The sequence below is a fragment of the Calonectris borealis genome, chromosome 5 (assembly GCF_964195595.1).
Source record: "Calonectris borealis chromosome 5, bCalBor7.hap1.2, whole genome shotgun sequence".
Taxonomy (NCBI): Eukaryota; Metazoa; Chordata; class Aves; order Procellariiformes; family Procellariidae; genus Calonectris; species Calonectris borealis.
The window spans coordinates 18,416,475-18,444,396 of NC_134316.1; the positions used below are offsets into that span (position 1 = coordinate 18,416,475).

The window sequence follows — 27,922 nt, forward strand, 5'->3', positions numbered from 1 at the left end:
GCAAAAGCACGACCATTTCCATGCCCAGTATGTTCCTGTCAAAACGGTGCGGGATGGAGAACTGAGAGGCTTTCTACAGCACAACGCTGACAGAACTCAAGCTAAAAATAATGTGAATATCCACAATAGGAATGCATCAGCCTCATGGCTGCTGGGATCATTGCACATGTGATGGCAGTTCTCCTGCTTTTTGAATGAGAGCTGATTTTTAATTACCCTCCTCCACTTACTTTGCAACTTGTATGAAGGTGGTGGAAATTGATTTAATCCTTGTTCCTACCAGAAAGCTGTGTCTCTGAACACATCCTTTGCATTAAGTTAGTGATAAATTAGAAGCAAGTTTGAAAAATATGGCAGAAAATTCTTTCTAGCTAGGCTAGCTCACAGTGAAATTTTTGTACTACATTTTATTTTTCCTGTCCTCAAACAAATCAGATTTTATGGTACAGGACACAAGTCAAGAAGTAACATTTCTATAAATGACATTTTTAGGATGGCAGGATTCAATTTTTTAACTTTTATCCAAAGGAAAACTTGAATCATCAAAAACCAATTCCCCACCATGCAAAATGTAAGCCCTAGGTCAAGTTCAAATAACTAAATAAAGAAAAAAGTTTCCCCTCCCTTGCCCTTGTATTCTTAATCTGGACACCTGAAGTTGTGGCAAAAGGTTTGCTATTCCTGCCCTCATGCAGGAGCACTGAACATGTGCGGCATCTCTGCACTTGCGTGCTCCAAGGTGCACACAGATGAGAGGGAAAGCTTTCCTGGGGGGTACGCGGCAGCCAGGCAGACAGCTGCGCTCTGTGCGGGAGCAACGCTGCGACAGCCTGCGGTCTGTGCTTCAGATTAGAGCAGATTAAGAGGTTCAGTTGTCCCTCTGGCTTTAAAGTCTGTTCACGATGCAGAGGTATGCAAAGAAACATACGAGAAGGAAAAAATTCATTTGAGCAACTGTCAGGGGGGAAGAAATAAGCCACAAGATTGATCAGCGGAAACACAAGTGTTTTAGCAGAGAATAAAACATATGCCCCGGGGAGCTGGCTTTGGGGCAGAGCTCAGTGACAGAGGATTTGGATGTGTTCATATAAATAAATAGTGTGAAGTTATTTTGATGAACTCTTTCAACTCTTTGCGTGTTTCTATGACTATCCTAAAATTCCCATGTTTAGAAATATTTCTTGGAAAATGGAAATCATATGCCTTACATATCCATTTACACCGAGGGCTGCATCAGACGTGGCTGACTGTGAACTGGGTTCATTTTTGCTTGCTCACGGCAGACTTGGCTGTCTGATCGGGAACAGCACCGATACCACCAGCCCCAAGACCCAGCTGCTTCCCAGAAAAAGCGAGGTGTTGAAAACAGTCAAACAGGTTAGGAGTAACCGGTTGTTCAGTATGTCTGTATGAGGTGCATGAAAAGGGAATGTAGCAGATGTCAGATGCCTGGTGGGCCCCAAATTCAGTGGCAGAAATAAAGACAGAGTCAGTGAGTTCACAAGGCTTAGTCTGTCAGTGCCTTGCGCTCAGGACTTCCACCTGGTGAAAGGCAGCTCCTCTCGCTCGATCAAAGCGCTGGCCTGCTCGTCTGGGGGTGCTTTACTTTCCTGTTGCGAGTCTGTAAATGATAACACAAGGTGCAGAACCACAGGGGAGCTGAGGTATAGCAGCTGCAGGAAATATTAACTGAACTACACCGTAAAAGCAAGATCTGCTGCCGGTCACAAGAGGAACCTGCTCATTGCAAGTGATATTACATAAATACTGGTGATCACAAGAGGATTTGGTACAATAATCAGAGCAAGACAAAAAAATGTAAAGAACTTACTTGATTTTTCTTCTTTAATGTTGTACTCCAGCACACCGGGAGCCTCGTTCTGCATTGGCAGGCGGACTGCAAGGACCATGTTGTTCACGTTACCCTCTTTCCTGACCAAGAATATCTGAAAAGGAGAAGGGAATCAAGAGCTTTAGTACATTATGTGAGCTTCTGAACTTTATTTTAGGTCATTGGCAATGAAGTTCTTTATCGGTACAATCCACCTTTAAATGATCTTATTTTAGCTTCGTTCCACTTGGTTGAACTTTACACGACAAAAATAATGAATAAAGGGACATTTCATCTGGGTGAAAATCAGACCTGCAAAGGAACCAGCAAAATTTCTATGCATCACTGATGTCCCACTTAAGCCTACGGCAAACTATTTCACTAACTGAAGAGTATAAAGCTGCACTCACATTTGTCAAGTGATGCTCCTCACAGAAGTATCCTAAATCACGGACAAGTCACCCTAGAATGTCCCAGTCTGGGTCTAAAGCAAGGAAGTACGTTGAGAGGGAAAGGATTCAAGTGTCCACAAGTGGAACATAAGGCCAAAGGCTCTGGTGGCCACAGTGTCTAAAAGCAGAGTTTTTTCATGGGACCAGAAGATCATTCAGGCTGTCAGGGACCCCAAGACAGCTCTCATCCAACCCCCTGGGTGAAACCATGAGGCCAGACCAAGTTGCTCAGGGCTGTGTCCAGACAGGTCTGGAGAACCTCCAAGGATGGAGGCTGCACAACCTCTCCAGGCAACCTGTCCCCCATTACTGTCCTCAGAAGGAGAAAGTGTTTCCCTGTACCCAGTCTGAACCCCTCCAGTTTCAATGTACGCCTGTCGCCTCTTGCCCTCCCACCAGGCTGAGCAGAGCCTGGTTCCATCTTCTCCATGACCTCTCTGTAGGTACCAGGGGGCTGCTGTGTGGTCCCCCCGAAGCTGTCTCTCCTCCTGGTTGAGCAAACCCTGGTCCTACAGCCTCTCCTCAGTAGTTCTATGCCAGCTCGCTGCCCGCCGCCCCTGCAGGGCCTTTCCCGCAGAGCTGCCCAGCCAGGCAGTGCCAGCCCGGATCGCTGTCGGGGGTCTGCCTTCCCGGGGGCAGCGCTTTGCATTTGTCCTTGTTGAATTTCAGAAGGTTCCTGCCAGCCCTGTACCCCCAGCTTGTCTAAGATCCCTCTGGATGGCAGCACTGATTTCAAGTGTATTGACCTGGTCCCAAGTCACAGAAGGAATCCTGGAGATCACCTAGTCCAACCCCCATGCTCAAAGACGTATCGACTACAGCAAGTCACTCAGGATTGTGTCTTGTTGGGTTTTTATTATCTCCAAGGATGGAGGCTCCACAGCCTCTTGGGCAACCTGTTCCAAGGTTCAGTCATCCTGACAGTAAAAAAGCTTTTCTTAATGTTTAAACTGAATTTCCTGGGTTTCAATTTATTCCCACTGTGCCTCATGCTTTCACTGGATACCACTGAGAATGGTCTGGCTCAGTCTTCTGTACTCCCTCCCATCAGGTATTCATACGCATTGATAAGAGGCTCCTGAGTCTTTAAGTGGAACCAGTGGAACCACTGTAGCCATTGCTTCCCACCAATGGGACCAGTGAAATTAAAAAAAAAAGAAAAAAGAAGAAAGAGGAAAGGGGAAAGAAGAAAGAGGAAAGAAAAAAGAAAATAGAAAATAGAAAGAAAAAAGAAACAAAGAAGAAAGAAGACAGGAGACACAAGAAAAAGAAAAAAGAAAAAAAGAGAAAAAAGACAAAAAAGAAAAAAGAAAAAAAAAAAGAAGAAAATCTCATTCTTTGTATTGTGTGAACTCCTAAGTGTGTTTCTAATTAAAGCTCATTGTCAAGGACATTTTTACCTCGTACCTTGAAGCTGCAGATACAAAGAAAGAGTAATCTTCACTTTTATCTGTTTTTTGATAGCACGTTTTGGCAGGAGAGAGTCAAGGTATTTTTATAAAAACCAAATTAAAAAATTGGGCTAATTCTGGAGTCTGGATATTAATATTAGAAAAAAGAAATGTGAGTTGATAAAATGATTAATCAACTATAATGCAGTGGAAATCTATCAAGAAAACATTAATTTCTTGGACAGAGGAATTAAAAAAAAACCTTGTCTAGAAACCAGGACCTTTCTCTGCTTGAGTCCCAGTCATAAGGGCATCTCCTGTCATTTTGAAACACCCATGCTAAACGTGCAGGTTTGGGGCAGCTTCACAACCTTGCACAGTGCCATCGTCTTGGCCTCTGCCATTCATAAGAAATTGAACCTCAGGGGCTCAGGTCCACCAGCAGTGCAGAGAAAATCCATATAAATGCACATCAAACAGGTGCATGCGGAAACAGCCTTATTTCTAATGCAGGGCAGCCCCCACCTTCTACATCACAGAAAGATCTGCAGGTAGGATAAAGCCATAGAGGCTCTCCTTTCCCCAGGTCCTACCACCCACGTGACAGCACGGTCCCTTTAACCCACCTCAAAAGACTACTGTGACCTTGGATCTCAGACAGCACTATCTCACATTGCATCAGTCAAGCGCTTCATCTGAAATTAAATTTAAGCAAAGAGAGAAGTGAAACCTGGCAACGAATCACTTCTGGTTGCCTGATCGGCATGACTGGTTGCCATGGCTCCAAAGGCTAAAATTGGACCATGGCTGTTCAGATGAGAGGGAGGTGGGTTTTCTGACCTGTACCTAACCCTACTGCTCAGGTCAGGACCAGTACACAACCGAGTCTCTTCCATTTTCACCAGTGGTTGGAAAGGTGCGGTGCTGATTCGGCTTCAGATGGGCTCAGAGCAGGCAGGAGAGCCTGCCCTTGCCGTGGGACTCCTGATGCATCAGCTCTTCTCCTGCCTGCTTCGAGCTGAGCTGAAGACCGTGCCCCAGGACAGCGTGAGTGGGAGGAACAGAGGCAAGATTTATCCCCAAGGCCGCTCAGAGGTGGGGAATGGCCCTGCCTGCAGGGAGTGGCTATGGCCTGAGGAGGCTCAGGGCCATGCACGGCTGTATCGGAGACAGTCACTCAGGTCTCCCTTTACAGTCAGTGCAGAAAAACAAAGAGAATAATTCGCCCAACTTATTTGAGAAGTCTCGTTCAGGGTGAGGTGTGCTGCACAGTCCAGGTTGGCCAGGTGAGTCCCACTGGAGGTTGTCACTTGGCTGTGCCAGCTTTTAGCCCTGGGATAGACTGACCCAGCCAAGGGACAGGTCCAAACTTCCTCAGAGCAGGAGTGAGCGAATTCCCCTGTGCTCTGGCATCAGCTCAGGTCATTTGCACCTGCCCTCCCCAGACCCGACCAGGACACCTACTCCCTGCCATGCCTCACCTCCCAGACCCCGGGAATGGGGAGCTCCCTTTCCTACAGAGCTGTTTTCCTTAAGCAAGCTCTGAGCTTTGCATGAGACTGCCATTTTCTAACACTCAGCTTATGGGGACCAGACACCAATTATTGCAATAAAAATGACTCCCAGCAGCTCCCAGAATTTAAGGGCCTTTTCTTCAGGGATTTTTTTTTATTGCTCCAAATTAGGATAGTAAACATACCTGTGGGTATGGTGGTGAATGGGAAGGCATCTCCATGAATCTACACTAAGTAAATAAAACCAGAAGCAAGATATCTTGCTTCCCCAAAGCCATTATGTCTGTCTTGTGCCACTGTGAGTGGCTAAAGCGTCAAAAGGTAATGGAACCAGAGAGCATAGTCTGCTAAATATTTTTGCTTCCACATGAAAAAAACGCTGCTCTCCTAACCAGCTCCACCAAGGACAGGAAATGTGGTTGTCTGAACCAAAACTACTTTGGACTTACCCCTGCTGTTTCTTTGCCAAGTATCGCCCCAGCCCTTTCCTGGTTCATGTTCAGCTGAAGCCAGACAGGACAGGTCTTGATGAGTTTATCAAGGATGCTGATCCCTGGAAGCGGGAGGCAGTTTTGCAGGGTAGTGGCCTGACAGAGATGTGTCTCTCTTCCCTCTTCCCTGGTCTCTCTGATCGGGCTGAAACACAGCAAGGGAGTCCCTTGTAAGCAGAACTGCGAATGGAAAACTTGGGGGATGTAAGGACTGTAAACACAAACACACAGGCACACACAGAGGCACTTACACACCGGGAGAGTTCCTCGAGGGGCATCAGACCACAGACGCCTTGCTATGGCAGAGGCAAACTGGGTGCACAGACAGACAGGTACGCCCAGTCCTAAGGACTCTGGCCTCATGCTAACGATGCACACCTCGGTTTCAGACCACAGGCTTGCAGGGTGCTTTGTGCTGAGGTCTGTTGGTTTCAGCTCATCTATCTACGTTGCCTAAGCACAGGTACCCAGAGACAGAGGCAGCCAGCGCTGCAGAGAGTAGAGCACGCCTGTCCCCTGGACCCCATCCTCCCGCTGAAGGGTCAGAGCAATGTTTCATGGCTTCAAAGGGAGTGACGTGGCAGAGGAAAGGGGCTGCAGACCTCGCCAGCAGCCGGGAATACGCACACACCGAGCCACAGTGTCCGTCTGAGGTGTGCAGGGGCCAGGCAGCCTGCAGCTCACCCTGTGGCCATGCCACTGTCACCACTTCTCCGATCACACAGGAGTTGTGATGGGCACCGGTGTGGTATCTCGCCCCGCTCTCGGAGCCTCTCGGGGTAAGCCTGCCAGCAGTAGCCAGAGGCACCGTCAGCTGCTCCCGCGTTTTGGCAGCCACCCTCTGCGCCCAGCTTAGGCAGTCTGCAAAAAGGCAGATTAAGACATCTCACTATTTAAAAATATCACCGTCTCCACTTGACGAGTCTGCACTGGTGCTGGTGGTTGCAGAGGTGGACGCTCCTCCACCCCTGCACCCAGGGAGCCACCGGTGGCTGCTCATGGGGAGGGGGAAATCCGCCACCTCCATTGTCACTCACAGAGTACAGGAGGAGGAGGAGGAGGTGTCACGATGCATTCAGCAGCAAGTTATCCACTACAGAAGAGGTATCTCTGCTGATTCCTGAAGGCTGATCTGCAGCAGGAGAATTATTCAGGGTGCAGCCCTGCAAACAGCCCTAAGTTGCTCAGCACGACACAGCAAGTCCTGCAGGACAAGACTCAAAGGACACAGACATAGCGAACCCCTTCCTTGCGCCGAGGGAGGGGAATGGGAGGGAGCACAGGAAACATGGAGAAACACCAGAGGGACCTTCGGGGGGATGAAATGAAGACTTGATTTCCCTCTTTTTTCCTGCCACATTTGTCATTTTGGCCAGTCCTAAAGACATAATTGAAAGCTCCAAAAAGATGCATGGGAGATGCTGAGTGACAAGAGAGGGGCCATCCTGTGGCACCACATGTTAGCAATGCCCAGTTGCTCCTTATGTCTCAGAGCTTATTCTCAGCTGTACAAGACATAAGAATACTGAAATTACGCAGCTGAGAATATTAAAGATGTGGGACACGCTCTCCTCTAGATTCCTGTTCTGATCAGAGACACAAAGAACTAATTCTATTTATTTTTAGTCCCTGCAGTCTAATGACAGACTGGTATTAAATGCTGGTTTCTAGCTATGGCGCTGATTCAACAAAGTATTTATACATGTGCTTAACACTGCAGTCAGTGGAAACACTTGTGCTGAAATGTCTGGTCGTAAGAGCTCTACTGGATAAGGCTATAGACTCATGGATTCAGGCTTGGCATTCATTTGATTAATTGATTTTAAAAGTAAAGAAAATGTAGGAGAACATACACAAAATATGTTTTTCTGCACCAGTTTTGCTGCTTAGATGTCAGTGAGGAGGACTCTCACTTTTGACTTGGTCTTATTTCAAGGCTTTTTCTTTTTCCTTTTATTTTTAAAGATACAGATCTTAAAGTAGTACATTTCAAATAAGGTCAGACTTAAATTACTAAAAGAGAGTCCCTTCAAAGGCCTAACCTAACACAGCATGCTTATCCCAAAAGTTAGTTTTTATAAAAATAGCCTTTCAAATCCCAAAACCAACAGTGAGATTTTATTTTTAGTAGTTTTTTTTCTTTTGCAACCCTACAGAGACAGCTTCCTTAGAAAATACATGTTCCTCTGCAATCCCAGTTGTTGATTCAGGGTATTAGTCCACAGAATCTTGATTTTAATCAATCCATTTTTGAGATCATAGCCAAGACAGTAAGAATGAGAGAACTGTGCTTAAAAAAGCAAATAGAAATAAATGAAACACTCTCTCTTCATTTGTGATAAAAGCCCAGCTTGTCACACAGGTGAGGATATTTTTTTCAGATGCAACAACATATGATTTTAATCAGTATCATCTGAACACACAGAGTAAAACAGTGGAGGACAGCTTTTCGAAGTTAACCTGATTCATCTCTCCGTTTCTTTCTTTAGAGTAGAAACCAAAAGAAATGCCCAGTAGCCATGTGAAAGGAAAACGTGTGTTGGATGGCAACATTCATACTCAGTAACAAGCAATGAGCTGAAGGAAAAGAAAGGTGAGTTACAATGAAATGTTCCATAACACTGTTAGCAAAAGCTGCTCCCCAAATATGTCACACAAGCATGAATCTGATCTTGCCAATGATGTGTGAAACCTAGATCAAAAGGAGGCCGATGCTGCCAATGTCTGGCTGCAGCACCAGAAGGTGACATGCATTGCAATAGCTCCAGTGATGCTGAACTTCGTTACCCATTAATTATGTAAGGCAAAAAGAAAAGGGCCAGCAAAGCTCTTCATCCTGATGCTCAGGAATCCCGTTGCCTGGAGGGAAATGAGGGATATCAACAAAGACAAGGAAGTAATACAAAGCAACTTGGACCTGGTGGGGACCAGGCCTGTAGTGACACTGGCACGGTGTTCCCCGTGGGGGAACCCAGGCTTGATGCAGGCAGAGGCACCCAGCCCTCTGCTCCCTCGACAGGCTCACAGCAGCAAGGCGGGTTCGGCAACAAGGACAACAGAGTGGTGAAGGAAGAGAACAGAACTGACCTTCCAACACGTGCGGCTGCATGTAGGGCCTGTCGTCTAAGTTTCGGAGAATGGACGAAAACCAGAGAATCATTCCAAACTTAGACATGCAAGATAAAAAATGAAGAGTCTGAAAATATTTGTCTTAATGGAAACATCTCACGATTTGAGGGTGTGGGGTCTTTCAGAGCAGATAATTAAGGGCAGTGGATGAGGCTTCTGGCAGAACAGGAGCCCAGCCTTCTGGGGGCCCTCAGGGATGAGAGCCCTGGTGTGGGGTGTCCTCCTCTCAAAAGCCAGCCCAGCCCAGAAGGAACTAAGCAGGCTATTGTACCTGTACAGAGGGAGGAAAGGACAGCTCAGAGAAACCGGAGGCTTTGATAAAAAGGAAAAGCAAGAAGAGTCATTAACGGGATCATATTAAAACAGGGGAATGTTAGGCTAGATGCTTCCTGGCAGCAACAGATGATGGATAAGTTCCCAAGAGAAAGGGAGGAGGATTGCATTGACAAAATCTCTTAAAATGCCACGTTTAGAGCAGTAGCAAACACTTTATTGAGTCAAATCCTGCGCCGGCTAAGAAATGGGAGTCAATGACCTAACAGACCTTTTCCAGCTGTAATGCCGTGACCCGTGACACACCAGTTGACACAGTTATGGCACCAATGCTTGACTTCTTTCCTGGGCACAGCTGTCACAAAGATCCAGATGCTGGTCTGTGGGAGTGCTTAATCCAGCAATTTAATCTGGCTCCGCAGTAGCTCTGTAGGTGCACAGAGAGGAGGGAGCCCAGGCAGCTCCCGGGTTCCTGCTGTGCTGCCAGTTGAAGGGATTTGCGGGGCCACCGCGGTGAGCAGCCGGCCTTTGCTATTTCGCTCACTCAGAATTCACACATCAGATGATTTTTAAGCTCACAGTTTTCAGAAATAATATGCAACTCTCTCCTCCTTCTCCCACAGTCCTGCAAAACCCTTTGACGGATACAGGCAGGTGCTCATTTTTGTTAGGTCTGATGTGAAGCTGAAAAGATGGCCCTAGAGCTGCCTGCCTTTCATTTTTTTTATTGAGTACTTATTGCAAAGTACTTTTAAATCCTGCAGCCGCTCTGCTAAATTGAACTCAGTTGGGATGCAGGGAGCTGTGTGTTGCATACTGACTGGCAACACAGGTTAATTAATTGCACAGTGATTACATTCACACACCTGCCCCAGTTTGGCAGAAGGTATCAGGTTGCTTGTTGGAAGTAATAATAACGACAATGGTGATTTGAATTATTGCACAGTGACTGTACACTGAAGTAATGACACCACCATGACTCATTGCTTTAGAAATGAAGAGCCACACTTGGCAGCTGAATATTCCCAGAAATCATCAGACCTGAATTTCATGCAGGTGCAGGCCTGGGCATACCTTTGCAAGGGACTTTAGAAACATTGCCACAAACTTGCTGACACTAAGGGCTTCCTGGCTGTACTATATAGGCCTGGTCACTCTGAATTACCCTGAGGCAGCTGAGACACACAGAAATTGTGTGCAACAGCAGCAGGGACTGTCAGATGAATTCTCCACTCCTGCACATTTGCAGCTTCTGCCTGTCACCAGACCAGATCTGAGAAGATGCATCAGGTGTTATTAAATCTGAATCTTAAATCGCAAATCAAATGCTCTGTAGTGCATTGATAAGTAAAGACCGAGGGCTTTAGTGTTGTTTAAATAGACCAGGTGTAAGAATTAGGAGCTAGTTCTTTATTATTAAATTTTATTGCTTTTATTTCTCCCCCTGAATATTAGAAGACATCAAGAGAGAGCAAGAGCAAGGGTTTGCTCTGCTGTCCTCAAGGAAAGAGATACTCTGGTATATTTATATTTATAGCCGAGCAGGCACCACAGGTCTTAAAATGTGTGCCAGCTGGCTTGCCACTGAGGGAGAAAGATGGACAAGTGGCCATAAACCCCATCCGCCAGGTGAAGAGCAACTTCCTTCACCAAAGCCACCTGGTACCTGAAGGGATACCATGCAGGACAAGCCAGCTTGTGTCTGAAGCTCACATGTGGAAATCCTTCAAGCACAGCAACACAGTTTACAAGGAGCACATCAAGCAGGAGGAAAAGATAGAAGCTCCTGAGGCTGACACTCCAGTCCCAGTGGAAGTAGATGGACAATGCTGGTAATTTCTGTGGTTAAAAGAGAGAGTTGGGAGCACAGGTCTTCGTGGAGATGGGTCAGATGATGGTGCTGAGATTAAAAGACTGACAGAAAGCTCACAGCCCTGTTTTACATCCCGTGTCACAACCAACCCAGTTGGTCTCGGCTGCAGGGCTCTGTGCCACTGGTGATAGAGACAGATCTCTCTATCCCTTTTTTTCATAGCCACCTTCCTCCTGAAAAGAGCATGAACTGGAGAAGGAATAATCAGAGTTACATGAGTAGCAGCAAAAGAAGTGCAACAAGGGTTCATCTGTTAGACCCTTGCTACATACATAGCTACTTATGCTTTCCTTGATTTGATATCACTACTGATTAGACAGACTCATTAAAAGGCTTTGTTCAGACACGTGAATTCATGTGCTGTTACTTTCAGTTCACTGGGAGGGAGGTTATGCAGTGCCCCAGCTAGAGGACATCAAGCTTCATTTTGCTTCCTTCATGGATGTGGTCATTTCTCAATACCTTTTCGTTATTCTCATAAGCCAGCCCGTCTTTGCTCACTTGATCAGTTCAGATCAAACTAATCCAAGATGGAGGAGAAGGATGCATTTACTTTCTGGATCTGGCTTGGGTCACCTTACTGGATTCTCATTTCTTTCTTCCAACAGGTGGTGGAACTGAGGCACTGCCCCCAACCTAGCTACAGGGAGAGCTCCTGTACATCTGTAAAATTCTTGAGTCATTTCATCATAAAACAGAGTATTAAGAAGATGGGAAGGCAGTGACACATGGAAAAACCCATAGCACAACAGCTAACTTTGTGCATTACATGTTAACACTGCCTCACAGAAAATTCAGGCTTTAATAAATGCTTTTTCACAACAGAGCCAAGAGATCTGACAAAAATCAAACCAACAAACAGGAAAAAAACCACAATCAAAACCACAAAAAGCAGAAAGAGAAGAAAGTTCTTGGGGTCTTCAGAGATCACACCCAGCTGATTGCCACCCTTTAGTCAGAAATAAAAAAACAATCTTCTTGTCTGGTAGGCGAAAAGAAAGGGAAAAGATGTAGGATGTTAAGCAAGCCATGGGAGCTTCCTGCATTCTCAGATGTACAGAAAAATTGGATAATGGAAGTGACATGACAGGCTCAGTGTGTCCCGTGAGACAGGCTTGCCTGTTCAGTAGTCCTTCCTACCTTGCAGAATGCTTGTGTTACTGGTCCACCTTGGTGACAAATGTGTAGCTCAGGAAGTTGTGCTTCTCAAACTGTGGTCTGCGGACAACCTGTGGTTGGCAGAGCACTTCCTCTTGCTCACTGCTCTCCCTGTTTCCACTCTACTTTTATGTCCACCCTTTGTCTGTTTGGTCTTTGATCTACAGTTGATGCTCTGCATGTCCAGGCCTTTCCACTCAGCCTGGAAAGCACCATACTTAATAGCCAAAGCAGCAGCTGTTCCAGCTGCCAAAAGGCAAGGCAAACCAAGGGTGTCCTAAATACCCTGACACCTCATAGCTCAGCAAACCTCTCTGTTCCCCATCTACTCCACTTTCTGTTACAGGTACCCTCAATTTCAGCAGTGAAGTTTTGCACCCTGCAGTTGGAGGCTCACTTCTGTGAGCTTTTCTGTACCTGCAAGGGATTGCCAAACTGCCCGCCTCTGTGAAGGCTAGCAGGGGTTTGCACACACAGACCGCAGGCATCCACCCCTCCACAGCTGGACCCTGCCTGCATGTCTTCACATACGTTTGCCAAGGTGGAGCAAGTCATCACCCTGCCTGGCAGCTCCACTAATGGGCACAGAGGGATCAGGTGTGGGACAGCTCATCTGCCCTTAAATCACTCACCAGCTCACCTAGCCCTCACCTCCCCGGTCACGGAAACCAACAGAGGAAATCACAAAAATGAGCAAGTGCTATTATACTCCTTGGGGCGAAGGGTGTAATGGCCACTTGTGGAGGTGGAAGAACGCTAATTCTTGTGTCCCTCTATTAAGTAGTAAGTGGCCGCAGACAGTTTTCTGCTCATATATGACACCAGATTGCTGTCTCATACAGCACAGGGCTCGGTTTGAAGGTCTGAAAGACCAGCATCACACTGAAGTAACTGTGTGGACTTGTATTGCTGCCTGCAGAGAACAGCAAGGATAGTTGAGCTAGCTTTAAGGATGTTAGCTGAGCCCCAGGAGTAGGCTCTACGCAAAAACATGGAGCTTGCTGGCAGAATAACTTAGCTTGTACTAAACTCTGGTGCCCTGGCTGCTGCCGTTACCGGGTTTAAAGCTAACAAATGCATTTTTCCTCATTACTGCCATATGCAGTCAAAGGACATGACCTCAGCTTATCTGGATTTTGAACTGAGCAGAATCTTGCCCCCGTTCAAAGGTCAGGAGTCAGGTCAGCTCTGAAGAAGACTTGCTGGATGGGAGCTACTGGTGTTGGGAGGGACATGTAACCACCATCACTCATCAGAGCGCAAACCCGGTGATTAAGAGTAATGATTGTTCTCTAACGGCATGAGCAGCAGGGCCAAGTTGCTCAGGAGTGGAGAAGGAGGGGGTGCTTGCGGTGCTTCCCGTAAAGCACCCAACCGCAGCAGCGGCGTTACCTCCTTGGGTTTCTGCTCTAGTCGCTCAGAGAGAGCTCCCATTGCAGGGATGCCCATCTCCAGTGTTAGGGGACAACTCTCAGCTCCTCTAGAAGAGCTGTTCTTCCTCCTAAATTAGTCAAGCTTAGTTGTAAGTGCCTACAGTGAAGCAGTGGTAATACCCCTGTCAACAACCCTCCCTCTCAAGGAGCAGGGAGGTGCAACTAAATGTTTATTAAGTTGCTAGCTTCACTATGTTTCCTAGGTTCATTAGGTCTGTCCCTCCATTTACACACACAAAGGTATGTATATTATAAAAAATTGCATATGCATAAAAACCCCGAACAAAATCCAAGCTAATTCACATTACTGCTAGTACCCAGGTCAGCTCTACTAACAAACAAGCCTTCTCACACTCATAGCCATGACACGGGCAGAAATAAGATAAAAAACAAACATCAAAAATTCCCTGAAGGAAGAGGCCTTCTTTCAAAGCCCTTTTTTTTGTTCAGTCTAGCTGTTTCCTGCATTCATTAATGCAGAAGTTAATGCAGATGGTATATGCTGCCTGTGACTCCACAGTGGACTGTATCTACTATACCCTATTGGTGTAACATGACTTGGCTTGTATTCACCTCACAAATTATACTATCTTTATGTAACCTTGCACATATATATTTTGCATTCAACAATTTGTCTCAAAATATCTTATCAACTGTCCTTCTCTTTTTACTCAGTCAAAACATACTTTTGCAAGTCAAAACCACTTTGCAAGTTTTGCTAGCCTAGTCCCTTACTAATAACAGACAGTTGCCGTGTTAAAGATAAGCCCTCCTCCCCCATATTCATAATCAGAGCTGTTCAGGTCATATGTCCTTTGCCTATTTCAAACCCAAATTATTCTCTTAGTAATTTCAGCATATCAGCAAAACTAAAGATTTTTCTTTGTGTGCAAGCAACGAAGGATAATTTATACTTCTGCAAGGCCCTTTCACTGCAAAGAAGAGAGCTTCTGAAACGCGGACCTCGCCAGGAGTCATTTCTGGCAAGGTCAGAGGAGCCAAAGATAGCAACTTTTCCGTAACAAAAAGCTGTGAAAGTGTTTGCTGAATAATTCTACCTTAACTTCTCTGGCTTGTGAGCTGCAGGAACGAGAAGCAAATGTTTGGAAGAAGAGAAACAGTTTCCTAAGCTGTAAGACCGTAAGGAAGTCACCGACCTTCCTCACCCTCTGGTGTCAGTGCTCTAGGAGGGCCCAGCAGAGCCACCAGCTGGACAGAAGACAGACGGGTTTGTCCGTGCCTTTGAAAAACACCTGAAGCATTGGAAGCCCAGAGCACCCCCGTTTTGACTGCAGGGCCAGGGCTAGTGACAGAGGGTTTGCCCTTTCCCAGCTCATCTGGCCAGGAAGGAAGACAGGGATGAAAACCCGGGGAATGCTTTTCTATATTGCACTCACTTAACAAAGACAGGAAAGGGAAACGGAAAATAAAGGGGAGGGAAAAATTCTCAAATTCAAACTTCATTAAGAATACAGTTTTGCTTAAATAAAGCCATCCTGTTTCAAACCCTATATATTAAAAATTATTTGAAGCTGTATGACGCGTCAGAACCAAAACCCTGGGCAAACTATTAAGAGAAAGGTCAGACTAGTTATAAAAAGCAATGGCTTTCCTCACCCTGTGAGTGAATTTAGTGTAGACATATGAGACACACAAGATATGAGGTGCTAACCACACAGACTTGCATAAAGCTGAGCAGTCTTCCCCTCTTCTAAGAAATACCTGCAAATGCTTATCTCAGTCATGATTTGCAACTAGAAATGGCCATTTTGCCACGGGAAATAAATCCATTGAACTTTCATCCTGCGGTATCTCAAGGAGCAGAGTACAGGCCTTCAGAGGTCCCCCGTCTCGTTAAGGCACCACGCAAATGGTCTTCAAACCAGATTCATTCAGTCACTGATCTGCAGACTTACTTACACACGAATATTCGTATTTTGGGTAAGATTTCCTTCCAATGTCAGTGTGAATGCATTTCAATACATGGTACTGTTAGTAAAAAAAAAAAAAAAAAAAAAAATCTAAATCTGTGAACCTACTCTTTGGCTGTCATCCTTAAGCCTTACTCCAGAAATTTCATACTCCTCGTATTTAATTTTGATTAGGCATTGGAGAACGTGTTTATTTCTTGCTTTATGATCTGATAGGATCCCTGCCCGCATTCACACTGAGGCAAGGTTAGAGAGAGGAAGAAGGCGGCGGCTTGTTGGGGTATTTCAGGGATATGGAAAGGTGGTGAAAGGGCGTGGTCCCCCACCACAAGGATGAGAGAGGTGTTCTAGTTTACTGGGCTAAGTTGAGTGACCTGCCCTGTGGGTGGGCATGGCCCTCATCAGCCTGTGCTGGTGGGACAGCCTGGGGCCAAAGGACTGGTTAGTGGAGCAGCGTCATAAACTGCTGAAATGTCCCTGCGGTGTCTGGGAGCTCAGCACATGACTACAAAACCTGCCAAGCAGCAAGGCAAGCCTGTCAGCTCCTGCAGACCCAGCTAAACCATTGCTGGGACCTCAAGGTTGTTCATTTAACAGTGTTTATGGTCACTTGGTCACCAGGGCTATGATGTAAATAAATCATGAGCCAAAGGCTGTGGGTTCACAGCAGTTTAAGACAATCCATAACACGGCTGCCTTGGTCATGTCCTCCCCAAAACATCAGTGCTGCACCCACCTCCATCTCCAGGCTGCCATTGCTTGTCTGACGCTGGGGCAATCTGACTCAGGGGGCAGAAGGGTGGAAGAAGGTTTGTGCGGGACACAGCTCTCTGGCCTGGCTCCCTGCTTGGCTTGGTGAGGCATGAACAAATATTTGACTTGGATTCAGCCCACGGGCACCAGTCACCCTGAATTACTCCCTGGAGCTCCTTCTTCTCCAGTAAGACCAGAGATCCTCATGGGTGCACAGGTTCCGAAATGGGACACAGCAATTAAACACCTAAAGTTAGGCAGGGTGAATCCAGGCTAGACCTAGATAGCTAGGTCTAATAGCAAAGGGAGATATCAGAATCCCAGGCCAAGGGACTAACCCCTACCATCCATCCCTATCACGGGCTGCTCTTCACAGTGTCCCTCAGGCATTCTCTACCACAGTTTCCCAGCCCAGAGGACCCATCCCTGCTGGAAGGGTAACACAGTCACTTTCCCTTTTGGCTGGAAAGGTTACCAATGAGATCCAGTCTAAAACTAACCCACTCCTAATCCTCAGAAAGGATTTGAATGGGAGTTCAGTACAGAATTACACCAAAACGTCCTGTGTTACATATTTGTCTTCTGGACAGAAAGGAAAGTCGTCCAAAGCCAAGCACTTTCCTGTCTGCTGGTTCAGCAGGAGAAGCTCTGAGCTTTGCACGGTTTCTGTTTTTGTGTGGGGTATCAGGAATGACAAATTCCTTGGAGAGAACTCAAGGGAAAAAAAAAAGGAGAGAGAGAAGAGAGAGAAAAATTCTTGGCAGGCAAGATGAAAGGTTGGGCCAGGTCCCAGGCTGTCATTTAGCCAAATATGTGGAACAACCTTCTTTTGCCCAGAAGTCTGCTAGCAATTTGCAGAACAGTGTTGCAGGTAGCCAGCAGAGTTGTCAGTCTCCAGACTCGGCTATTTTCTGATCTCTCTCTGTTTCCTTGAATATTCCCAATTTCCTTGTGAATATTCCCAAGCAGCACAAAATTTAATCCAGTTCACAAGGGGCTGCAGCAGCTTCCAGTTCTGCCCAACAGCTGCTTTTACAAGACAGAGGTTTCAGAAGACTGGCTTTCTTCAGAGAGCCACAGGAGGGGTTACCTGAGCTGCGTGGATTCCCTATATTTGGCAAGGTTTTCCCAGCATCCAAAAGGTTGTATGTATTCAGCTGGTTTCAACAAAGCACTTGAAATTCCCCAACAATTCATTAGCCTTGCAAAAGCAAATAGAAAGTACTAATTAACATGGTCAGGAGATAATTTCAAGCAGTAAGACAGGTCTTTCAACCCTACCAGGAACAGTGTTGATCCACAGACCCTGACTACTCACCTAGAGCAAATGCCAGCAGCCGCAGCCCTTGCAGGACCATTATCTGAGCCAGAATCACAACCCTGCCTCAGAGAACAACTCGCAGGGTGTGGCTTCATGCTCCCAGGGCAAGGGCAGGATACTGCTGAAAGGGCAGTCCCCTGACCCCACTTGCACACCCTCCCCACACTTCACTTTTGCTGCTTCTCTTGCTTCAGCTGTAGAGGCTGTATAAACACTGAGGAAGCTGATTCCGCTCCATAATCCAGCAGGCAACTCATCCACCAAAACGAAAAGGCTTTCTGAGAACTGGATTTTGTTCCTGGCATCACTCCAAAACTGAAGGATGGTCTGAGGCAAGGCCAAGGTTTAATTGCTTAACAAGGATCCAGGGGATTGGGCTACAAATTAAGTGACTATAATCAAACTGAGCTCATGCCTCAGTTTCTCTTCCTACAGTGGAAGTAGTAGATACCTGCCTTCAAGTGGTTGTTGGATTTATTTCATAGATTCATGAAACACCCAGAGATTCTCTCATACAAACAAGGGCTTTATATTAATCATACAATGTCATTACGATTAGTGAAAACACCATGTCCCTTTTAAAAGTATCAGTAATGCAGAAAGCAGAAATCCTTTACTCAGACATAAATATATTCCCTATTTAGCAGAAAGGTGATGGAAAGTCTGGGAAGGCACACGGAGATACGCATGTATATATTCATCTATTTGAAAAGAGCTGCATTCCCTAGCACTCCCTGGCTCGCGTGCATCTAATAGAGTATCTATTTAGGAAAATGTGACTAGCATAACTAGCTATGCAATGCTCACATCTGCTAATCCTTTGCTGCTCAAGTAATCATCTTCACTTGCAAAAAGATTTATACTATTTTGGGTGCAGGCAAAGAGGAGCTAAGCACTCCAAACCTCTCGCAGCTGGTATCTTGAGGGAAGCACTGCCTTAACATTCGCACTCCAGCAGGGTATATTGACGCAGGGATCTCATTTCTGGAGGTGGGTAGAATTACTTTAGTTAGCTCAGAGAGGTACTAAATGGGCAGAGGAAAGCTTGCAGCTACAATATTTACCATATTGGGTGATGCTTGCAGCTTTATTATATTTGCACAGCTTAAATAGGGCTGCTTTCTTGACCACAGCTGCTTTGCGGTGCTGTTTTATCATGTAGTTCCACACACATACACCCCCCCCCCCAAACTTCACAATTAAAAAACACCAGCTGAAAGCTTGCCTCGCCTCTCCGAGAAGCAAGCACCTGACAACCAGGGATGGATTCTGAACTCAACCCCTCTCCAACTCCAGAGAGTTACTCTGGACTGACACCAGCAAGTGGCTCCAACTCAGCCATGAGCGTATTTGTGTTTTAGGGATTCCCTCCGTCAGGGGGGAGGATGGGGTGGGCACATGTGTTTCTACCTTGTAAGAGCAGATCGTGGATGCCAAACAGAGTGGTGCAAGGACAGTGGGGTGCCAAGGGTCTTTGCAGAAGCATGCACGCAAGCAACTTCGTATAACAGCCGCACGCCCCTCCCCAGCAGATGGGGTGCAACCATTGCACAAGGACAACACTTCTCACACCACAGGCAGCCCTCTCTGGCAGGGAAGTATAGAAATGGTTTGACAGCCAGGTTTTAACCCCTGCAGACGCTGTGCACCCTTTTTGGCAGATAGTTCCCGTGGATGCCTGCCTGACTGTTCAGCTCTTTTCCCACTGCTGCTTCTCTTTGTGCAGCTAGATCAATGCCAGAGCCTGGGTGTGCCCAGCACTCCCATTTTGCAGTATAGATGCGTCCTGCCCCTGTAACCAGGAATTTCAGGGTACTCCACTGCTGGCTGGCTCTCCTAGAAGAGCTGCGCACCATCATTCAAGTGGTATGCATGCAGGACAGGACTCAATAATATATATCTCCTCAAGTACTTTGCTCTTCAAATTCATATTGCTTTCACCCCACAAATGCCATACTTGCGGCCCACGGCTAGTAATTCTAGTAAACTGACCTAGATTTGAACAAGTCCTATAGCTCTGATAACATAGTCAGTAACACAGGCCATGCCACCAGGGCTTAAGGGCATTGCCTCCTCTCATTCAGCAAATTCTGGAGAAGAAAGCACCTTCATTAAATCTCTTATGTACCACCTGTGCCCAAATTTTAAGAAAGACATTTTCTCATACAGGCTGGAATGATATTAGAATATTAATATTTGAAGGTTTTTAGCATTATAAAATACCTAACAAGCACTCAAGACCTCTCCAGCTCAGACATAATGATCAACAAATATGCGCAGTGGCAAAAAAATCGCTTACCTGTCCACATACAACCCCCCTAAAAGTTTTCAGAAATGTAACTGGGGAAACAAAAGATTGGCAGAATTTTTATCTCTTCATCCTCAAATTAAATGTCCTATAGAATCAAATTATTTCTCCTAAAATAGACATAATTAATTGACTAGCAAAATTTCTGTTTGATCTTGCAACCCTGAGAAACTGATGTATGTACCTCCTCTGAACAGAACAGTGGTTTTCAAGCTCTTCTCCTCTAAACATCAGTATCATCTTGCCTTTGCCACCTTAAAAAACTCTTAACAAATTTCAGTTAATCAATTCTTATGTTGCTCTGGTGATTGTAGTGCTGCTACTCAGTTATTATTCATATCTGTGACAACTGTAGTACAGGGAGGGTAAGATCAGCAAGCACGAGGTCTTGACTTCTCAATTGATTTTTGAAAACAAGCACCATTTACTTAGGGATCTACTTATTTACTTATCTGTATTGCAATAGCATGCCCAATTCTCCCTAAGGATAAGGGCATGTTCATTGCTGGATAGGGCCCTTACCTCAAACTGGTTCAGTAATCCAATGTGCAGCTGTGGCAAATGGATGTGGTGCAGCGTCCTTGAGGAGAAATCCATGCACAATCCCAGAAGCCCCCGCAATGCCTTGGGGGCTAACTCTGATGTGAACTGCCAGCCAGTCAGAACCCCATGGATGAAGAAGTTGGAGGAAGAGACAGGTGGATTTTGTACTTGGTTACCAGAAAAGTGACTCTGTAGGGCCCAGAGCCAGCTGTGAGAGGTCACAGGAGCTCCTTGGAGGGTGCATGTGGGGGGCTGAGTGGACAGAAGTTGAATTAAAGACAACTGAGTGATTTAGTCTAGCTCCTACCTGGCTCTAGATGAGGATTTACTCTGGAGATTCCACTTTAGTTACTTATGGTGAAATACCTGCCCAACACCACAGAAAAAATTAATCTCAAAATTAGGATTAGGAAGTAACCTAGGACACAGGCTGAACTGCAGACTACTGCTTAGACCAGTGCCTACTCTGAGATCCAAGAATTGCTACTCAATTGCCTTTTTAGCATGACTTTGCATTAACTGCTTCCACTGGTTCTTGAAGGCTTTCTTAAAGCTACTTCTGCAGTGAAACATAGTCGTCTTCAATTCCTTTTTTCTCAGTTTTGATTCATAACTATTCAGAAAGATAAAGTCTTCTTTGGTAATATGAATACTTCAAACCTACAGAATATTATGCTTTTTTTTTTTTAATGACCAAACATCTCAGGTTTGTAACTATTCCTGCTTTAATTCCTCAGAAGTCCCTCCCATGTAAGGCCCCAGATCAGCACAGTGATCTATGATCTAGTTGCTGCTCTGAACACCAGGGCTGCCAAGACCGGGTCCATCCCAGCACATCCCACCCCCTTTGACTGTAGGACCACTCTGTACTGATGATAATATGGCAAGAGGGATTATAACCTCTCCTTGGTCTTCTAGAGAACATGTACTAAACGTGCTTTCCCCCGGTTCTTTCTAACTTTAAATCTCATAATGACTTCTTAAATACCTACATTCATTGTCATTGACTTGTAATTCCTCACAAAAGGCAACCTAAACAATCACAAACATACATACACCCTTCCCTACACAGGGAGAATACGTTTGTGATACAGTTGGGAAAGCACGATGGTCTTCCGCAACATCACAGGGCTTTTGATGATCATACCTACCCTCTACTCACAGATCCATCTGCACTAGAATTTGGTCAGTCATTCCAAACAGCTGCCTTTTCTTTCTAATTACCCTTCCAAAGAACTATTTCTTTCTACTCCCAAATGCAAAACCCTTCCTCCCTTCCAAAATTATAATGGCTAAGGGTCTGTGATGGACAATATTTTGTCCTAGTTTCACTAAGACACTTTGGTTTCCGTGCTCTTTAGCAATCAAAGCAGGCAAACATTTAAAACTCTGGGAAGTTAATCTTGCTGCAGCTTCTTTTTCTAATGGATTTGGTTTAGGTATTGGCTTTTATGTCTATTTTTCAGGTCGTTTTAGAGAACCTTCTGAGTCTCGTAAGCCCATATTGTTGATCTCAGAGAAGCCACCTATATTTACTGATGGATGAGTTAAAATATAGTCCTACTATCATTTGGAAAAATGCTATAAAATAGATAATCTCTGAGATATGTGGACTATGTACACATGGCCTGATAAGGGATGGAGCCAGCCCAAGTTTGTGCCGAGCAACCCTCATAGCTACTCTCCAGAACACACTGTTCTACATGTATACCTGTACACACAGAGCAAGAGAGATGCATGCACACGTGTTTACATCTTTCAGCCTGTGCTGCTTCTAGGTTTGAAAGTCAACAATACAAACCAGCACATAGCCATTTAGGACAGGAAGCGAAAAACTATATTTAGCTGAAACTGTAGTAGAAAGGAGATGAGCAGTATATTGCTTACATTCGTGTCCCCATTCCTGTGAACACTGGTATGAGACTGTCTGCAATGATGAGTTCTCCACTCAAAGGCGATATTCCCAGCATGGACTACTCTCTAACAAACAAAGGGACAGTTCCTTTCTGTGCTACCACCAGTATCACTGCAAATGTGCTCAAAGCATCCACTAAGTTTGGGGAGTACTCACTTACTGAGAAGCACTGGAAAGATCACATGACAAGTCAGCGTGGTTGTAAACATGCTTTTCTGTTACATGAATTTCAGGAGATTTTATGTCTCCTCTCTGGATGCACCAAATTCAGTTATCTTTGGAGAGCTCCTTCTTCTTTGTATCTTTACTGTAATATCCCGATCTTGGTGCAATGCATCTTGAGCACAGACACTTCCTTCCTGAGAAGCACCATCCCCCAGGACTGGAAAGTGTATCCCTTATCAGAGCTTGACAGACAGCAGAGCGATTTGATGACACTGATTTGTTTCCAGTTGCCTGAACTGTCCCTTCCCCATTTAAACACCACATCTCACATGTTCTATGTTGAGGTTTTCTTTGAGCAGTACTTTGCATTGGGTCCAAGACCTCCTGAGGCCAACAGGACTTGTTCCACTGATTCAAATAAGCTTAGATTAAGTCCTTCACAAAGGACGGCTCTTGAGGAGTTTTCAAAAATCGTTTTCTTGGTTCAAATCTGTAAATGTTGGTATTAGATTTATTTACCCCGCTGCAGAGACAGATATGTAGCCTGGGCAGAAGAGTCATTTGATAAGAAAGCTTTTGTGGCCAACAAGTATCTAAAAGCTCCCATTCCAGCAGAAGTCATGGGTTTGATAGAGTGCTTACCAAAGCGGTTCTCTGGTCTGCTCTACACAGGAGATCAGACTAGACAATCAAGCCTGTCCCTTTTGAAGCTAAAATCTGTGAACCTATGAGAGTTGTTCAGTTTCCAGATTCCTCCAGTGCTTGACCTCTTTACGTTTACATTCACTGCACGAAATCTGTCAACTGTGATGGTGGTTTTTGTGCCAAAAAGACATTTCACCAAAAAGATGCATAATCATTACTTCATTAGGCAGCCTGTGCCCCAGAAATGAGAACCACTGTAACTCATCCCAGCTACCTGGACCAGCCATTATCCCAAAGGACTATTTAATATTTGCATATTACGTCTCTGTCTCAGCTCCTGTCTGCTCTCCTCATCATCTCCTCCATGCATTGGCCAGATGTTGGAATGAAGGCATATACCTTTTCATGAAACTGTGGTCACCAGGCTCAATCAGCTCACATTTCTCCAGATGTTTTGTGATCTCACCACTTACTAACGTTCCTAGGAGTTAGCCTGACTCTAGGTCAGAATTACTGGTTAAATTTCCCTGTTTCTCTCCCAACCCATTTTGGAAGAATTTGATTAGACTGATTTCTATTCAGCCCCTAGCTACACTTCTCCCCACGTTCCTCTCTGAGGAGCTACTAATTCTGGAGGCAGATTTCTCCCCAGTGTCTTTCTGCCATTTCAGAGGTACAAGTCAGCAAAACCTCCTTATTGATTTGCTATATGCAGAATAGACCCTTCAGTCATTACTAGGAATGGATACACAGATACTTTCCAAGTTGCTAGGGTACTTTTATGATAATTTGCATTGTCATAGTTTCTGTGTGTGTGAGTAAGCTTTGGTGACTATGGTGAATGAAGGTGCAATCTCAGCAATTGCTCATGCAATTTTTGTGCACAGAATTTTAAAATCAGGTCCAAATTCTCCATCAGCAGCTTGCCTTATGTTACCATCTCTTTTGAAAGCTACCAATTTTATCTACACATACTTTGTGAAATTGGCATCTAATTCAATGTGACTGTAACAGGAAATTAGCTAAACATCACTTAGACACATTTCTAATTCTGTAATGTGTTGGAGGTCACATGCTGAAGTGTAATTTTGAGGATCTTCAATATTGTGGCATGTAAACAGAGGGATTTAAAACAGACTTTTTAAATAACTAAGTTACTTTTTATGAGTGGGAGATAGATTGAAAATAAAGACAATCAGTTAATGAAATAAAAGGCCATTCTGTTAAATTGTTCAGATGCTCATAAACTTATGAAGAACGCATGCATCGTGCCCATTCATGCTTCAATATTCCTGCAACCACTTGATTTACAGTCCAAATCCAGGGTCTATGGCTTGTTTACTTTCTCCTGCAACTGTAAACTGAAAGCAAACCTTTGCAAGCATGTGGCTCCTTTCAGACAAGCTGGGAAAGAGATAAACAGTACAAATTTTTCAGTTTCTCCGTACTTGGCATCTTAACTACCACAAATGCAGGGAATATCTGCAAAGTGCAAATTATTTGGATTACCATCTACTAAGTTCCTCTTGGCAGTCTACAGGGATTGGATTCTTTCATTTTTTCCTTATCCTTTCTTTGTCCCCCAGTGTTTAAAATTAAGTGGAACTGAGGAATTGTACCTTGGAACAGGAGTGTCATTGTTGCACTTAATGTAAACAACTGAACAAGGCAAAAGCAGTGACAGTTGTAATGCAGGGTTCTCCCTCCATCCCCCGCACGTGGAGTATGTGCGGATTTGGGAACAGTCCTATGGTGAAACTATAGCACACTAGCCTGTCAGCAGCAATTTTATCCTCTTTTTGACTGAGTGTGCTCCAAGTCAAAGGGGACTGACTTGCAGCACACTCAGTGACTGAAAATGCAAGTATCCCATATCTATCCACCTATACAGCTTCTTCTACTGCACCCATCACAGACACATCTGGGAGCTTTTATTCATGGGAAACAGGCTGTCTAAGTGTGTCAGACAGATAAGAAACACTCTTAATATCTGGTATTATATGTTTTTCCAAGGGGGGTGACCGAAGGTTTCAGCAGCTATGTTGTTTTCCCCTGATTGTTTTCAACAGGAAACAGAAACAGCTTCAGCATGGGCTTTCTGATACAACTAAGCCTCGGGCGGATTCCAGCCTGATCCTGGAATCCCAGCAGCTGATTGTCCTCTCAATCAAAACCCATTTTCTCTCCCACTGTGTTTTCTTGGGGCTCGATCCTGCAAGGTGCAGTGTCTGTTCACCAGGAGCAAGGAAAGCCTGGAGTTTTTTCCTAACAGAAAGCCCATCTGAAGTCTCCTGGGAGCCTGTGGAGAGGGTTTGTGCGTACCTTAGCGTGCTGGAGCTGGAGTGACCAGCAGCTCATAGGGACGAACCCTTATCCACTTCTCAGCATTTCAGTAGCCACTTCTCAGCATTTCAGTAGAAACAAAGCAAGCCTCCCAGAAAAGATTTGTCACATTTCCAGAAGCACAGAACTCCCTTATTCTGTCCTTTGCCCTAAACTGCAGCTTGGAATTCATCCTTCTTCTTCCCTAAATAGCTAAGATTCAAGCTAAATAAAGGTATTGCAGTTTGTTTTCAGCTGGAACATGTTAGCTAAGGGAAATACTGTAAATTACAGTACAATCATGCCACACCATTGTGATTGTGTAGCTGATAACTCAGCAGCCAGCTCGCAAATGCAGCCGAGAGCTCTTTGTTAAGTAGGAAAAGGAAAGCGACAGTTATTAAAAATGAGCAGTCACTAAAGACTTACCCTGAGTCATCCCTGGCTCCCTTGTCTCCTGCTGATGTTTTCATCATTACAGCAAACTTTAAGACACTTTCTGTTTCACAGTGGCTTTAGAGTTCCTTGGTAAAGAAAGCAATTCCTTTCCATCGCTGAGCAGAACCTCCACATCCTTAGGTTTTGTACTGAAGATGGTATTTCAAGGGGCGGCAGGGGGAGGATGTTTAAAACCAGCTTCAGGCTCAGTAGTATCGGAGGGCAGAGGACTAAACAAGCACTGAAATGAAAGCAAACTACCAAGAAGGTCTGATTTTAGCCTCTCTTATTTCTACTTCCTGTATTTATATGAACGGGGGATTTCAGGAAGAGGCAGTCTTTGGTGGTCAAGGGTGTGTGTGTGCGTGTGTGTGTTACAAAGCCATATTTAGTAGTGAAGGCAGGTTAACCTTATTAGAAAGAAGGGCCTGAGACTGTCAGCTTATTTGTTTCTCTAACTTATGTAAGTTTCGGGGGAAATTGTTTTACAGACTACAGGTATATCAGGAGGCAACAGAGCATGGTGAACTTTGTAAAGGATTTTATAAGGCAGCAAAGCAGTAAGTCTCCGTCTGCAAATTCCTGAAGCATGTGTATTTCTATTGCTTGAGTAACTGGAACCAGATGGAGCTTGGAAACCTTTATATTTACAGAGGACCTGAGAAAATGAAATGTCTTACACTGGCAGAGGACAGCTTCGCAAAAACATTCCCAGTTAAAGCAAAAGCTAATGATAAGGTTGTAAGACTGCTAGTAAATGAACAGCTATCCATGCCGTGAAGCTCCAGTCAGTCTTAGAGCACATTGGACCTGCAGTTACTTAAGTGGTCGAGTAGTGTTTACTGTACTGGAAACCCGACTGAATATAGACCAGCTGTGGACTGACAGATGTGCTGTTAGACAGGGCTGGTGGCACTCCTATTTGGCAGCCCTATCATTCCGGAAATATTTGATGTTAGGAGAATACGTAATGGAAACAATAAGGCAGAAGTATGAAGCAGAGACAGAGAAAAAGAATTGAATGGAACAGAGAAGGAGACAAAGGTAACTTTTTGCTCCTTTTATCTTTAGAAGGAATTTCCCAGCTTTCTAAGAGTAAGTAGACTGTGCCATACAACCCACAGTGGAAATGCAAATGCCAGGCAGCTGCCAGTGTATCGGCACGAGGGAAACTAGACCTCAGTGTAGAACACGGCCAGTTCTGCTGGCACTAAGCTAGGGAGTGTCAGAGGGACCTCCACGATCATCAAGTCACACCTCCTGTGTAACACAAGACAAACTTTTTTCAGGGTTTTTTTGATCAAGCCTTTAACTTCTGTTGACATTAGAAAATTTATCTTCTAGCTTTTAGAAGGATTTCTCTTAGAAAGTCAAAAAGCCTAACTGAAAGGCTGCATGATGGAAAATTCACCACCCTTCTTCGTCAGGTGTCTTAGTGCTTAATTGTTGATATTATTTAAATTCACACCTGATTTTTTGCCTTGACTTGTCTAGTTTTAAATTTTCAGCTACCGTATCTCATAGTGCTCTTTTCTACTACATTAAGGAGCTCCTTGGTCCAACGCATGTAGTCATTTTCAGATGATGATGAACTCATTTAATGAAGAATTTAGCCCTCTTAGACAAACTGGTTGGCTGAGATTCACTCATCCCTCACTGCAGGCTTGTCAGATCTCAGCTCTGAATCCTTCTGTTGGTTCTGGGCACAGAGGTCCAAGAAAAAAATATGCTCTAGATTTGTTCACTAGCTGGGCACCTTTGAAATGGACATTGGGTATTGGCATAAGAACAATCTCCTAGATGCATCACACAAATTCAACTCTGCCCTAGGTTTTCGTTTCCTGCCACTGCACTTCAACAGGGACCAAGCCCACTCAGAGTTTACCCTTGCTTTGCTGGAAAATAAGTTTGCTGACACAAAAAATTGTAAAGGTGTGCTGTTCTGCATGGACCTGCCCAGATGGGGGAAATGTGTGTTCACGCAAATGTGCAGCCATCCTAGGCAAAGACCTAAGATTTTGCAAATCAAAACATCA

The 27,922-nt window shown here is 44.9% G+C and overlaps 2 protein-coding genes across 2 annotated transcripts in view; one reads left to right on the forward strand and one right to left on the reverse strand.

Annotated features, from left to right (window-relative positions):
* RIN3 (Ras and Rab interactor 3) overlaps positions 1-26,143 on the reverse strand; it is a 69,948-nt gene extending 43,805 nt beyond the window's left edge. Inside the window, exons 1-3 of the mRNA XM_075151205.1 lie at positions 25,878-26,143; positions 5,638-5,824; positions 1,832-1,946 (exon numbers count right to left, since the gene is read on the reverse strand). Of these exons, the coding sequence (XP_075007306.1) occupies positions 1,832-1,946; positions 5,638-5,824; positions 25,878-25,924 (349 nt within the window). The 5' untranslated portion in view covers positions 25,925-26,143. The remainder of the gene's footprint in view (positions 1-1,831; positions 1,947-5,637; positions 5,825-25,877) is intronic.
* The window catches only part of NDUFB1 (NADH:ubiquinone oxidoreductase subunit B1), a 449,978-nt gene that overhangs the window by 227,419 nt on the left and 194,637 nt on the right, over positions 1-27,922 (forward strand). The gene's annotated exons all lie outside the window — the stretch shown is intronic.